This window comes from Gallinula chloropus (assembly GCF_964237585.1).
Source record: "Gallinula chloropus genome assembly, chromosome: 3".
In the NCBI taxonomy this organism is placed as follows: Eukaryota; Metazoa; Chordata; class Aves; order Gruiformes; family Rallidae; genus Gallinula; species Gallinula chloropus.
The window spans coordinates 58857377-58872115 of record NC_140087.1 but is presented as its reverse complement, the minus strand read 5'-3'; the positions used below and the strand labels follow the sequence as shown (position 1 = coordinate 58872115).

General features: G+C 40.3%; 1 protein-coding gene across 1 annotated transcript in view; it reads left to right on the top strand.

The window, feature by feature from the left end:
- Nucleotides 1-5916, top strand: part of MTA3 (metastasis associated 1 family member 3) — a gene marked incomplete at both ends in the record, with an annotated part of 133409 nt that extends 127493 nt beyond the window's left edge. Inside the window, one exon of the mRNA XM_084262065.1 lies at nt 5781-5916. Within this exon, the coding sequence (XP_084118191.1) occupies nt 5781-5916 (136 nt within the window). The remainder of the gene's footprint in view (nt 1-5780) is intronic.
- Between the last annotated feature and the right edge of the window lie 8823 nt (nt 5917-14739).

Sequence of the window (14739 nt, the reverse complement as noted above, 5' to 3'; positions counted from 1 at the left end):
AAACATTTAAATGATGTTGGCATGTCTACAGCAGCACCTCTTTAATCTTATAAAGGTTGTATCACTCTATCTGCCATCTGTGTGAGTTTTATAATGCAACTAAGTGCCTCATGGCAACTGCTTTCTGGTAGCCTGATGCTTATTAAAACATTTCCGATTTCTTTTATGAATGAACATTTCACAAAGGAGCTTATTTTTAAAAGGCATATCAATGTCAACCCACTTCTGCCTTCCAAATGTATTTCTCCTTGTTCCTGTCGTTATGAGGTTAGATTAAAACTCCAGCCTCAAAGTGCTGAGGGGAAGAAAAATAGATGTCTTAACCAGCAAACCAAACAGTAAAATAAAACACCTCTCATTTCCACACAGGTAGAAATGTAGGAAGTGCTGTGAGTCATCCAGTCTCCATGTAACCTGTCAGGTTTCTAAGGATCCATGCCTACAGCTTCATCCCAGTCAAATTCTCTTTGAGCGGACTCAGCATTGCACACTTTGTTTAAAAGCCTGCTGAAGTTAATAGAAAACCTATCTACCTCCCCAGACAGTGCCCCCTCCTGTAATTTAATCCACTGGGTAGTTACAGTGTACCTCTGGATGCAAGTAGCCCTCAGAGAAATGAGTGATAATGAGATCTAATAACCCCCAAGGAACGATGGTTATTTTTTAAATAGTTGTTTCTGCTAACCAGCCTGGGGCTTGCACTGAAAATTTACATTGTGTGAAATCTACGTTTTCCTGGAGCAGCAGCAGCTTCAGGAATCTTGTCCAGAAGACATTTGTTTGTTTAGGTTAGCTTTTCTCTCTGAATGCCTCTGTGGTTAGGTTGATTGCAAGTTTCACATAAAACTTGTGCCAAATCCAGGCTTGCTGTAGTGAACGTCTGAAATTCCACCTTCTCCCTGGGCTGGCAGTGTTTTGTGCACCTGGCAGATTTAAATTGCTGTTTACAATTGGCAAGTCATACTGTGGAATACTTTGCCCCAATCTAGAGATTAGGAAGAATTTCATCTGTGACTGCCCAGGGAATCAGCTCTCTTAATGCTTGCTGCCAACCTGTGCATGTCCCATGTGCTCCCAGCAGCAACTGATAATAATACAATTTCACAGCACTGGGTCTTGGGATTTTTTAAGGATTTTGCTTAAATGGCATCAGTCTAAGAAATACTCAGGCAAAACTATCAAATTAATTTAGGTAGAGTGATTAGGTAGGGTGTTCCCTTCACAGGAAAATGTTTGTTTCTTTCCATTTGCTTTCAAAACAAGGTTTGTCATCTGCTAAAATTTCGGAGGACCTTGGCATGCAATCAGTTTCTCTCACAGTAAAAAGTTCTGCCATAACTTATTTAGCATTACTTCTTAAGTACTGGTGGTACCAGTGAATAGACCAAAGTCACTCTAGTCATCACAACTCTGAGTGTAATGCAGAGGAGGAAAGACTGATGCACAACAGTTTATTTATAGTAGCAGTAACAGACAGATACGCCCAATATCAACAGCACTAAAGCAAGTAATGACTTTAACTCCTATTAGAAAAGGCTTGAAAAACACGTTCTTGACTAACATAAACTGAAGGTTAACTTTCTTTATTTTATTCAAGTTTAAACATTGCTGCTGGTTTAATGCAAGGCGTAACTAGAGCAGGGAACTTTGGGTCAGCTGTTACAAATGAGAAATGTTGTTACCAACTACCCTATTCCTGCAAAATCTGGACATAACAGATTATATAGGATTGTGTTTAACCTCACCAGATGGTTGGTTAGTTACATGGAATTCACTTAGATCCCGAAAAGGGTTTGTTCATTGAAATGGTTTGATTAAATTTAAGCATAGCATAAATGCCCTATACAGCCAAACTATTACTTCTACCCAGTAGGTTCCAGTCTGTGTATGAAACTTGCAGAGCAATAGGACTTAAAAATGTGTAGTATTTATGTACATTTCCTTATGTCTCTGAACAGGTGTCAGGGGTCTTTATCTGCGGTTACTAATTGAAGTATCATGCAGACATAAAGAATCTGTCTTCTTCCTACATTAGTAGCAGTGCATCCCACTTGGGATATAAAGCACGGTGGGCTTTATATCCCAATCACCTATTAGAAGTTCGATTCATTCTCATACCTTTGTTCCCAGGAGGGCTAGAAAAGGCTTGAAAAGGGCAACGGCTTTAAAATACTTTTTAATCCGCATTTCAAATGAATTCTGTAACACATGGGGTACTTCAAGCCTGGAGCAAAAGTCAAAGGAAGATGCAGGGGAAAATGGCAATTACTCTTTCATAACAACTGCAAAGGATGTTATCAACGCTACAGATATTAAAGCCATTTACTTGCCATCACCAAATAAAAGCTTTATGCAATTAAAACATATGGCTGGTATTAACTGAAAAAGGGACAGGAAATTGAACATTAAAGGTGACTCTGCCCTTAATTCACTGTATCCTTGGGGGAGGGAGGAGAATGTGTTGAAGTGGTCCTAGTTAAAGGGCGGCTGACAACCTTATCTTTGAATTTCCTGCCTTTCAGCAGCTACTATTACAACCTGCGTGCTTCAGAATTGAAAAAAAACCCCATCTGAAGCATTATAAAACCTGATCAGTGCCTCTTGAAGAGCTTGACTTCATTTAGATGCTCAGTTCTTCAGTGTGAAGAATCAGTTCCCTCCATCTTCTGTATTTTTTGTAGTAAAGAGAACAGTTTTGGCTTTTAGTGAAATAGTTTTTTAAATATTATGTTTAATAAAGTCAGTGGAAATTTCCATTCTTCCAATTTTATTTCTGAAAGACTATATCCCAGAAAGCTAATTTCTGGAAGCATTTCTAAATTCCTGTTTAAATTGAAGTGCTGGATTGCCTTTTTAGAGTGCATACAAGTTAGTTTTTCTGGCAGTCTGTATAGAATCACTTTCATTTATACTGAGTGAAGAGTTGACTCTTTTTGTGGTTTGCTTGCTGTAACAATGTGAGGACCCTGCCTTTATTGTTATGCCTGTCTTTGTGCTAGTTCTGAATTCTTTTGACTTTACTGTCCTGACAAAATAATCACAAATTGTAACCACAAACACTTTACTGTCTTTACAGTTAGTGTCAGCTGCAAATTATCATAGGATAACAGAATGGTTTGGGTTGGAAGGGACTTAAAGACTATCTCGTTCCAACCCCCTGCCATGGGCAGGGACACCTTCTGCTAGCCCACATTGCCCAAAGCCCCACACAACCTGGCCTTGGACACTGCTAGGGAGGGGGCAGCCAACAGCTTCTCTGGGCAGCCTGTGCCTCACCACCCTCACAGGGAACAATTTCTTCCTAATGTCTCATCTAAATCTCTCCTCCTTCAGCTTAAAGTCATTACCCCTTGCCCTGTTACTCCATGCCCTTGTAAACAGCCCTGCTCCAGCTTTCTTGTAGCTCTCCTTCAGGTACCAGAAGGCTGCTCTAAGGTCTCTCCAGAGCCTTCTCTTCTCCAAGCTCAACAAGCCCAACCTTCTCAGCCTGTCTCCATAGGAGAGGTGCTCCAGCCCTCTCATCACCTTTGTGACCCTCCCCTGAGCTTATTCCAACAGGTCCATGTCTTTCTTGTCTGGAGACTGCAGAGCTGGATGCAGTACTTAAGGTGGGGTCTCACAAGAGCAGAGGGGGAGAATCACCTCCCTTGACCTGCTGATCACGCTTCTTTTGATGTAGCCCAGGATACAGTTGGCTTTCTGGGCTGCAGGTGTCAATTACCAGGTCACGTCCAGCTTTTCATCCACCAATAGCCCCAAGTCCTTCTCTACAACACTCCTCTCAATCCATTCTCCACCAGCAGCCTGCATTGATACCGGGGTTTCCCAGACCAGTGTGCAGGACCTTGCCCTTGGCCCTGTTGAACTAATGTAATTGCTTTCATTAGTAGGAACCTCTTAGCAGTTTATGAAGTCGCCATATTAAAAATTAAGAAGGGAAGAACAACTACCTCATATTTTTGTAAACCATGGGCTTCCAAATTATAGGTGACCCCATTTGTTCTGTAAATAAATACAAAGTTTTGCAAACAAGTATGTCAAAAGGGATCCAGTTTTTTAAGCTTTTGTGGAATGATCTCCATTAATAATCAGTGTGGGTAATGGATATTGTCTATTCATATGAATTTATAAATTCTACCTGTCTCATTATTTTGGAAATATATGTTTCTACTAGCCTCTGGTTACATTTCTATAATCTTATCATTTTGGAAGGTGTGCAATATTTTGTCAACGGGTTTAATATCTTATTAGGCTTAATTTAAGATGACCATGTAAAGTAAGTACTCAAACAAGTAAGTTTGTGTCTTTCTGGGATTTTGTGAAAAGCCTAAATTTAACTTTCTGGTGATTTCTTTCCTTCTGTTGTTGTTGTTACTGAATGATGCTAAACCCTAATTTGGTATTCCAGGTCATGACATGCTGATGACATCCTTCTTTCAGACAGCTAAACTCTATACTTTTCCACACCTTTTAAATATATTAACCAAAATAGGTGTAATTTTTCAGGTTCCCTTTAACCTGTAAAAGCACAGTACGTTCTCCTCATGTTTTACTTTTTGTTTTGTCTTGGATTATGTTCTTGTCTGTGGCTCAGTTACTTGACTGGGAGCTTACATTCCTGAGGAATATTCAACAGTAATTAAATATGTCTTTCAAATTTAATATGCAAATTATTATTTTAGTATTCAGTAGAATTTATTTTAAGCTGATCCTATATTTTCAATGTCACGTGGCACCATTTTTCAGTTTGAGAGTTAACAGCCCATTAAGATGAAAGGGAAAAATCACTTCTTGACTTACCATTTCAGAGCCTTGATGCAGGTAGGCCCATCATCACCCTGTAGTCTGTAGTCAGGTCACATTTTCAGCTTGGAAAGTTTAAATTAAAAATCTGGTCTCATTTAGTATTAGAGGCTTTAATTCATTTCCACAAGCTCTAAATCTCTGTAATTTATAAAACTGCCTAAACGAAAGCTGGGATTCTCCTCTTAAGTGAATTCAGGACATCTTCCAGTAACATCTAATACTTGGGACTCTACCAATGAAGATGGTTCTTGACATACTGTGTGTGTGTCATTTCTGTTTTCTGATACTCTATCCTGGATACATTCAGCATTGTGGTTATTGATTTATAACAGTAGAGAGAGCAGCTGGAACATAGCAAAGCTTTTTGCTTCAGAATTAACTATCCTTGAATGTAAAAGATTACAGTACAATCAGTGTGGCTGTCTGTAGTTAATATGTTTGATTTATCACCTAAAAGCCTAAAATTAAAGTGAATTTACCTCACCTGAAATGCAGTAGTAGAAAAAGCCCAGAGATTTGGGTCATGCATTATCTGCAGAATCAATACATTAAAATAACAATAATTGCTCTCAGTCTATCACTTTCACAGAGGTTATACATTCCCTTGGGTGCTAATGAGGTTCCTTCTTCTGTGGTTCTTCATTCTTGTATTGGTATCACATGTGAGGATTCATCACTTGAGCATTCTGGCCCAATATATGAATGTATAATGAAATGTTACTCTCCAAGTATTGGCTAACACCAACTCACTTTTCACTGAGCAATTATCAGTTACTAGTTGGAGACAACTGTGAATCATCAGTTGATGGACAGGGCTCACTCCTGTTGACTGCAAGTCATTTTCCATGAGCTAGCCTTCCTGCTCTGGTAAGAGTATTTGTTGTGTTTGTTATTGGCTCTTGAGCAGTCTTCTGTTAAAGACTGAGATTTATCTCGTCTGTTGTCTCTCTCTTTCCCTCCTTCCCTCCTTACAGAAAAATCCGTAAGAAGTTCACCAGATCACAGCTGAAAAGAGCTTCCAGAACACCTTGTTCTCCAATCATTGCAAAGACAAAGTGTCTCATGAACACTAGGCAGGCACGAACAGAGCCAGGAACCATCATGCACTGAAGATACGACAGCATCAGCACCATAATCATGTCAGAGTCATGTTTCATTGTGAATGGAGATACAACAGGATCTTCCACATCTTTGAGACAGAAACACCATACAGACAGGTTGTGGTTGGGTTCTGTGTTCTGGGCAGGATCCAACAGCAGCCCTTGTTTTCCCTTGTGTCTGCACAGGTTACTTCTAGTTCACTGTGCAGCCCTATCCCGGATTGTCTTGCTATTCCTTCCATTCCCAGTCATCAACACTGGATGGTCAGGGAGGGACTTTTCACACTGACCACACTGTAGGAATGTGGATGCAGAGTCCACCCACCCAACAGATTTTTCTATGCCTTCTACTGGCTTGGCACAAAAAAATGCAGGTTTCAAGACTATAGCAGTGTATTTAAAGTGGGATTTAGCATTGAGGGGTTTGCATTTTCAGAAAGAGTTGCAAACGTCGGGTGTTCATATTTTTCAGTATTGGCTTGAGTTGCTTTGGATTTGATTTTCTGAACTGCTGAGCATGCAGTCCCTAAAAGGAGTTGTTTAGTAGTTCTGAAACTTAGACTAAGGTAGAAAGCGCCCATAATTAGTGGCTAATTTTCAAAATGCTGGCCACATTAGCTTTGGTTAAAATCCTGGAAAGTATTACGTATTGGAGTGAACATCCAGCTGGACTTGGTTTATGTGTAGGATCTGGTCCCATTATCTGTATATTTGCAAGCATCCACCTATTTCTTTGGGTATTTTTTGCATTTCTTAAAGCCTATTCTGAACAGTGAAAACCAGCAGAACATCATTCCCATGAAAACATTAAGAAATAGCATATTTCATTTTAGAAATGTCTCTCAAAAATTATTTCTACATTTTGATATGTCTGGATAAAAATATGTCTTGCAGAATGTTTTGAAGCTCATAATTATAAGGCTACAGGTGGATACTTACCATGGAGAGATGATGTGCCTTTTGAAACTACTTGTAGAAAACTGTCAGTCCCCCTGAACGTGGGAATGGCAACAAAGGCAGGTCTTTTTTTTTTCTACTCAGGTACTTACAGGTGAACAATCTCTGCCCTACTTTGAAATCAAGAGGCAACCAGTGTGTAGCACTGCTGTGTAAGCCTAGTTGGGATATGTTGATTATCTGAGGCAAGATGTGTCCTTCAACAGTTTTGGTTTCTGTATGGCTTTTGAAGCTGTAGTCAGACACTGAACACACCACAGTAAGCTGAGTTTTATGATTTTTTTTTCCTATTTATTTACTAGGTAGTGCTAACAGCATAGTATAGATGTGAGGTTTTCATCCAGTTGTGGATGTGCACTCAGCTCTGTGGTTAGAAAGACAAAGACGTAAGTGGTGTTGCAAACCTCTGGGTGATTGTCCCAGAATTATTCCTCCACTGCCCATGTGACTCATGGTTTCAGCCTGAAAGAGCATCTGTGATCTCAGCCGATAACTAGCCATAGTCTCTGTATAGGATTTCAAGCTCTTGAGACAGTGACCCAGATGCTTCTTCAAAAAAGAAAGCATCCTGACCTCCTGAAGGGACTTGCTGATGCTTTGCTGGAGTGGTGGATCCAGGTCTTGTCCACTGTCTGACAACAACAGGACAAGGTGAATACGAAGGAGGCATTATGACATGACCTAGTACCCTGAGCCACCCTAGTGAATGTCACTGATTTAAACTCAATTGGAGAAGACTGGGGATTCATCTGCTTACAGTTCTTTCCAGTAGCGGCTGAAGTGTGCAGCCCCAGGAGTCTCTTCTAGCCACAGGATCTGCTTTTTCCTCACAGCAGGAGGGCTTTTCATCAGATAACCGAGCAGTGACAACCTATGCTTATTAGCAAGAACTGCCTTTATTAACTGCGACATATGGAAACACCTTCTGTATAATAGCTTCCTCACCCATTAAAATAAAGAAAACATGATTATTCAGCAATCTGTTGGACTGAACATACGAAAAACATGAACAGAAAGAGCTTTGTCTCCCTCAGGCTTCGGTGAAACCACACACAGCAGACTTTTTTGCAAAGTGTCATTTGCTGTAAGGTGACAGATTTTTTTTTACCCTGCCTTATTAAGCTTGTGCTCAAATTACTTCTTTTAGTCAGCGTGCCACAGTGTCTAGCCTATATTTTGTAAAATCTCTGTGTGTTTCTGCTTTTGACAAAAGTATCAGTATCTGTAATAGTCTGATGTGAAGTCATCTTGTCTTCTTTCCATCCGAGGAGAGAGAGGTTGGTAACACGACTCCCTGTTATGCAGCCGGCTGCCTGATACCATTACCTTTTGCATCAAACAGCCAAGGTAAGGAAGAATCCTTTGCAGCTTCAAGTGGACGTGCTTCACCTGGGTACACTGGAAACTGTCCTGTGCCCCTGCCTGGCAAAGTCATTTGACGGGTTGCGATAGCCGAGCCTGGCGGTGGGTGGGTAGGGCAGAGGAGATCATTTGCTGGAGTAATTCCTGCTCCATGGTTGAACTGTTTCACATGCAGCTGCACTGAGACTTTCCCTCCCTCAGAACGCACACAGCGTGCAGAGGAACTGCATGTCATGTGTGTCACTTTTGTCTTTACCTGCTCTCTCTCCATCTTACCTTTCCTGCAAGATGTTCTCCAGCGATGGATACGAGTTTCGGTGATTTTCAACTGAAAGCAGCAATGGGAGATGAGCTGAAGACATGCTCCTGCTGGGATTGGGCATAAAAAGTTAATTTTTTGTAGAAATTGTGACACCCCTTACCACAATATCATACAGTATGATGCTTTCCATGGAGTTCAAGATTTTTCTACTGGCTGTGAGCAAAGATAATACATTCTTGTGTAAACAGTAGCAGTATATCCACAGCAAATCAGAGCTCAGTACTGTTTTTATCAAGCTTTCCAAGATATTTTAAAACTAGCTAACATCTATCAGTCATCAACAATGACACTGAGTATAAACATAAAGCTCAGAAGCAAGGACAACAAGTTTGGTACTTGCCATGGATGGAAAGCAAGAGAATCTAGGCAGCATCAGCACTGCATTCTGAGAATGATTTATTTTCCGGTTAGCTAAGTAAGAAATCTATCTGAAAACCTGCCTCTCTTCTGACAAATACAGGGCTAGACAAACCCTGCAAAATGCACGAGCTTTTTTTTTGTGTGTGTGTGTCCAGAGGTCTCGTATAAACCCTGGGGAAGTTGTTTTAGTGCTGGAAATGTCTATGTTGCTGATTTCAACTATATAGCTATTCTGCGCTCTTGAAATACTTTGTATATTCTTTTCAGATTATTTTTAAAGGCCCCTATTTAGCGATGGAGGTTCTGGTTCTGTAGGATGCAAAAAACAAGGTTTTGAAATACTTGAGACTGCTTGAAATGTGTTGGTGATATGAAAACAACATGTTTTAAACCGATGTTTTGATTAAGGGCAAATATAGCCATCATTTCTGCAGTCCAAACCTTGCAGTGTGTTATAAAAAAACTGGGTATTGAAACTGGAAGAAGATGAACAAACAAGCTGTAGAAGTGGTGGAATGGAATCTGGAGTTACAGAACGTGCACTTTTTATTAGTCTAAAAAGAAAATTTATTTTTTCTTTTTAATAAATTTAATTTAAACACATGTGCTTTCCTAATTATGAAGGCTTAAATAAAATGGGAATGGCTGCGTAGTAGTTTTTTATATAGTCACAGCATAACACGTCACAGCCTCTTGTAGAGAACAATAATAGTCCTTCAGAAATGTTATATTGCAAAGTACAATACAGTGGACACAGTGTCTTTATCTATGTGTACTGCTATGGCAATGGAAGTGTTAGAACCCTCTGGAAATCTCAGCAAAATTATATTCATTTTTCATTTTCTCTTGAAGGTCCTTTATATAAACCTGTGTCTTCATAAGCCAGAGTGGGTGTCAAGAGATCTGAGTTTATATAACTGCACAGTGAAATTTTTTGGAGTAAGTCAGGACTTTTTTATTCAAATGTTGCATGTTGAGGGAGGAAACCTAATTTTGGAATACATGGGTTTTGGATAAGAGTTTTGAGGTTGTACTATATAGTGATCAACGGATTTGCAGAATATGCTCCTGTTGCTCATGAAGACTTAACAGTTGGTATTGAATTACAGTATTAATTAAATAAAAGAATTAGAAGTATTAAAGAGCTGTCTTTTTAAAATTCTGTTTAGTCTAAAGTGATTTTCTCAAGGGAATGGTAAAACCAGGAAGCTCGATGTTGAGTGTTTGAGGATGTGGAGCACTTTAGAATGAAGCGTAGTGCTACTTGATTTGCATTAAAGTGGTTTTGTGTACAAACTTCTTGACTCTTGGCCCTTCTTGCAGGATAGTAAACTTATGCATTGATGCTGTCATCCTATTTTACAGTCAGCTATTGAATAATCAAGAGACTGAAAATTGATGGGCTGTACTAGAGTTAAAGGCACAAGTAGATGAAATTGGGATGAGAAAAGAAGACTGAAAAGTCAGGGAGAGAGAGAGAGATGAGGTCATTGCTTTGGGATACCAGAAAGCTACTTTGGACCAAACTGTAATGTAGGAAGAAGGACTCACAGTCCACAAAACAAATACGAGATGTTACAGTGCATTGCAGCCTCCAGGCATTAGCCCATCTCAACTTTGCAGGTTGTTGTTAGTATGAAATACTAAAACATGATTTTAATTTGCTAGTACCTGGAACTGGTGGCTTCTATGTGAATGTGGTACATAATCTGAATCCTCCTCATTACATCTGAAGTTACTTGCCCAAAGAAATTTGGTGGTTCTGGCTGAGGAGAATCATACAAAGGGCTTCTGAACAGGAGTGATGGCTGCTACTTCACAGGTTTGTCCGAGGCAATTGATTCCATGCCCTAATACCCCCATTTTTCTTGGTGAAGGTGAGATGTATGTGGTTCCACACTGCTTGCTTCACACACTTAACTTTTGTTTCAAGTTGTGTGCATTAGAGTGGAATAGCTTTTTGTCTTTTCTTTCTCCCCAACACCCACCCCCAACCCCACCCTGCAGAGACCTGTGCAGGTTCTGAGTAGCAAAACTCAAGTTCTTCTGTAGTGTTTGGATTTCTTTGGCAAGATGAGTGACACTTACTAGTCCTTCTGGGTGTCTTTTGTTGGTATCAAGGAAGCAGTCATTTCCTGGGGAAACTGAGGAAACGGGCAACTCTTTAATCAGCCATACAAGGAATCTCAGTCAGAAAGGGAGAGGTCCAAGATACTCATCGCTTCCAAAGTATGATTGTAAAGCCTTTTTCTGGTCTAGCTAAAGTATGTAGTTGAGGGACCACTTTAATCGCATAATTTTAATTCACTGTAAAGGTATTAAACACATATAAAAAGCCTCAGCAATGAAAGGAGGCATACTTGAAGTGGTTTTATTTCCCTTGCAGTAGCAACCAGGAATAAACCAAAAAGTTTAAATAAATAACTAAAGCCTGTTCTGTCCTCTTGAAAGCAGAAATGAATTGGAGAGGGCATTTTACTGGGAACTGAATTCTGTTTTGGTCCTTGATATATGCAAAACTTTCATAAAACCCTGTAATTGCAGAATACATTTCCTGTGAGACTCGTTTGACATCGTGGCACTTTTTCATGAAGTCAGATGCACTCTGCTTCTTTTACACAATGGGAAACTTGCAGAGGAGGGACTGTTTCCTTTCCAAATTATAAAAGCCCTACATGGGCTTTAGGACCCTGTTAGAGTACAGCCACTTGTTGCCACTGTGGCAAGATCAAAGGTTCTTCAAATATTTGTCTATATATTAAATGTGTGTTTCTTATAAAGTAAGCAGAGGGATCTTTATGGAAACGAAAACTCTTTATTACTCATTTAAATGATGATAAAACCTAGATGCCAGCCCAAAGCACTGTCTGTGGCCAATAATTTTTGAGAACACAGTCAAATCCCAGTCCTCTGTGTAGCTGGGATGGTCCTTAAGCACTAGAATTGGCACTGATATTATGCAATGAGGACATTTGTTTTTAAGAGGCTTAATAGAGTCTTGTAAGGAATAAAATCCCCTGCATGAAATAAATCTTACTCTGTACCGCTTTGGGCAACAGAATGGGAGGAAAAGGATTACAGTCAGATTTCGATGCTGATTCTCTTCCTACCAAGTTAACAATTCAGGGCTGCAGAATTTCCTCCCCAAAGCTAAGCCCCAGTGAGTCTGGAGGAGTATGATGACTCCCTAATTTGTTTGTAGGATGTTGGTTTTTTTTTTCCCCTGCTAGCTAGCTACGTTATTACTTTGGAGATTTGTTCCTCAGTAATCTCAATCAATAGTTTCATTAAAGTGGAGGAAGCACTTCAGATCACCTTTGGGCTAAAAGTGGCTCTTTCCCTGTTTTCTTTCTGCATAGGCACATAAAAGAGCATTCTGTATAATAACAGAAAAAAAAAAAGGAATTTCACAAGGATTTCTGTGAAGGTAAGAAGTAGAGTGCACAACCTTTGACTAGCATGATATAGCAGAATAGGACACTGAACATGATTTTCTTTTGTTATGTGGGAGCAACTGTCCATGACTGAAAGATCAGTCTTTCAGGCAGTCCTTTCAGTTCCAGTTCCCTTAACAGTGTGCTTGCTTTTGCTGTATCTATAAAACTCCTCCATTTATGCTGTTTGCTCTGCCCAGTGGTCACATATTGGAAAAAGGAACGACTCACACTTTAACTTCTCAATAAGGTAGGTTATTGGAGCAGATGCAATGGAAATCAAGAGACTATAGTATTGATGAACAGCTCCGTATTTGTTTTCTTTCCTTCAGTCTGGATTTCCAGTAGAATTTTAATTTCTGAGAGTGAATTTAAGAAAAGTTACACTGAATGATCCTTAGGATATGAATTTAATCTATAATCCATCAGGTAGTTGTGTTGCCTGGTCTGCTTGCAGGAGCCTGATTCTATCCCAGCCACTTGTTAATCCTGGCCCTTGTTTATTTTCCCTATTAGTAACAGTTAGCACAACATTGATTGGCCTTTTCAAGTGGACTAGACTCTATCTGTATGTGCACTCTTAAGGCATGGTTCAATAGTTTCTCCTTTTTCTAACAGTCTCTGCTTGCTCTCCTGCCTGCCCTGTATGTAAAGGAGAGCTGGATGCTGCTTCCCTGCCCCGTGCGTGCGGGTCAGGCTGAGTTGCTGCTGAATGCCTGGGAGAAGGAAAGGCTGCATCACTGCTGACTGCCCCTTTGTGCCAGTCTCTGTACCAGGCACTACAGATCGCTCAGATGCTTCTTATTCTATGACTGTACGTACGGGGTCAGCCAGTCTGGCTGGTGCTGCTGTCACCCATAGCACGAGTGTCCTGTTCTGTGGTGGAAGCAGTTCCATGGCACTGCTGCAGTTTGGAGTGTAATAAACAGCCAAGAGAGGCTGAGCCCTCTGGAGATGCTGTCGTTCCACCGCTGCGTAGCTGGGATAGACTGCCAGTTCTCTCATTTAATGGCATATTTGGATCCACTCTCCTTCGAACTTGCTTCGCCCATGCTCAGGCACCCTCAACCTGCCATGTTATGTTCACTTCGCTTCCTGAACACTAATCGCTACGAATTTTAACTCCCTTTTCAGAATGACGCCACGGATGATTATAACTAAATGTTATAAGCATATAGAATTTTTTCCTCCTTCACCCCGTCTTCATTTTCCAGTTTAAGGCCATTTTTATTCCAATACTCTTTCCTTTTCACCTTGCTTTCCATTGGCCTTTCCTTTACTGCTAAAGATTCATCAGATATGCTCAGATCTTACTTGAAATATGACATAGCCTTCAAACCCACTTATTTTTTACCTTTCAGGGTGAAGGTAGCAAACATTTGATGTGGGCTTATATTTCAATAAGCCTAGATAGTGCATTGGCCAAATTGCCAGAATTCAAGTTCAGATAAATATTTTAAACCTGATCAGTTCCTCTGGTATTCGGAGGCAGTGGGTTTGTGCTGTCCCTTTAAAAAACTGGGGCTTGCTGCAGGCTTGCAATCTCAACATTGGTATTTGGTATTTTCATCCTTCCTTAAGGCTTAGAGGAGTTCTGCTCTAGGATGGCTCGACTACCTATTACACAAGCCTCACCAGCCTGTAATTAGACCTGCTACATGAATTCTGAGTAGCTTTCTTCTGTTTACTGCTTGTGTGGATTAAATTTGAAAGATTTCAGTAGAAGAATATAAATGAAGTGACTGCCTAGCTCTGGATTTTCTCCATCTTCCCTTGATACACTAATGAGAATCAATTGCAGTTGCTTATTATTTTTAAATAGCAGTTAATTTGAGAAAATCTGATTCACTAGCTCTTTTCATTTTGCTGATTTGATTTCAGCCTTCTGCCCATCTGGGCCAATCTGTGTATACTGTTCTAAAACCAGCATGTAAACTCATCGGTGCACATTACCGAAGTCGAAGATGCTCAGCCTGACAACCTAGCAAAGTGCTGTCTACAACAGTGTTCTCCAGCCCTCTGTTTCCTTATGGGTAAAGTCTGCAATGAAAGGGGAGCTTTACTCTGTAATTAATTCTCCCTTGTGCCCGGGAGACAATCAGGCAGAGTATCCAAAAACGTTGCATTTAATCACTGAGTTCCCTGGATGTTCAGATCTGGTGACAGTATATGAGACCATGGAGTTCATAGAGAAATTGTTTCCTGAGCAGATCCTGGGGATGTTCTCAAGGAATCCCACGCTCACCATAAGAACTGTAGAATTAATCTCTGTAAAGTCGCGTGATGCTTCTAGAGATGGCCTTCTGGTCAAACTCCTGCATCTGTGCAAATCCTCTTGAAAGCAACAAAGAATCCCAAAGTAGGATTGATGGCTAAGCTGTAAGCTCTTTAAGTGAGG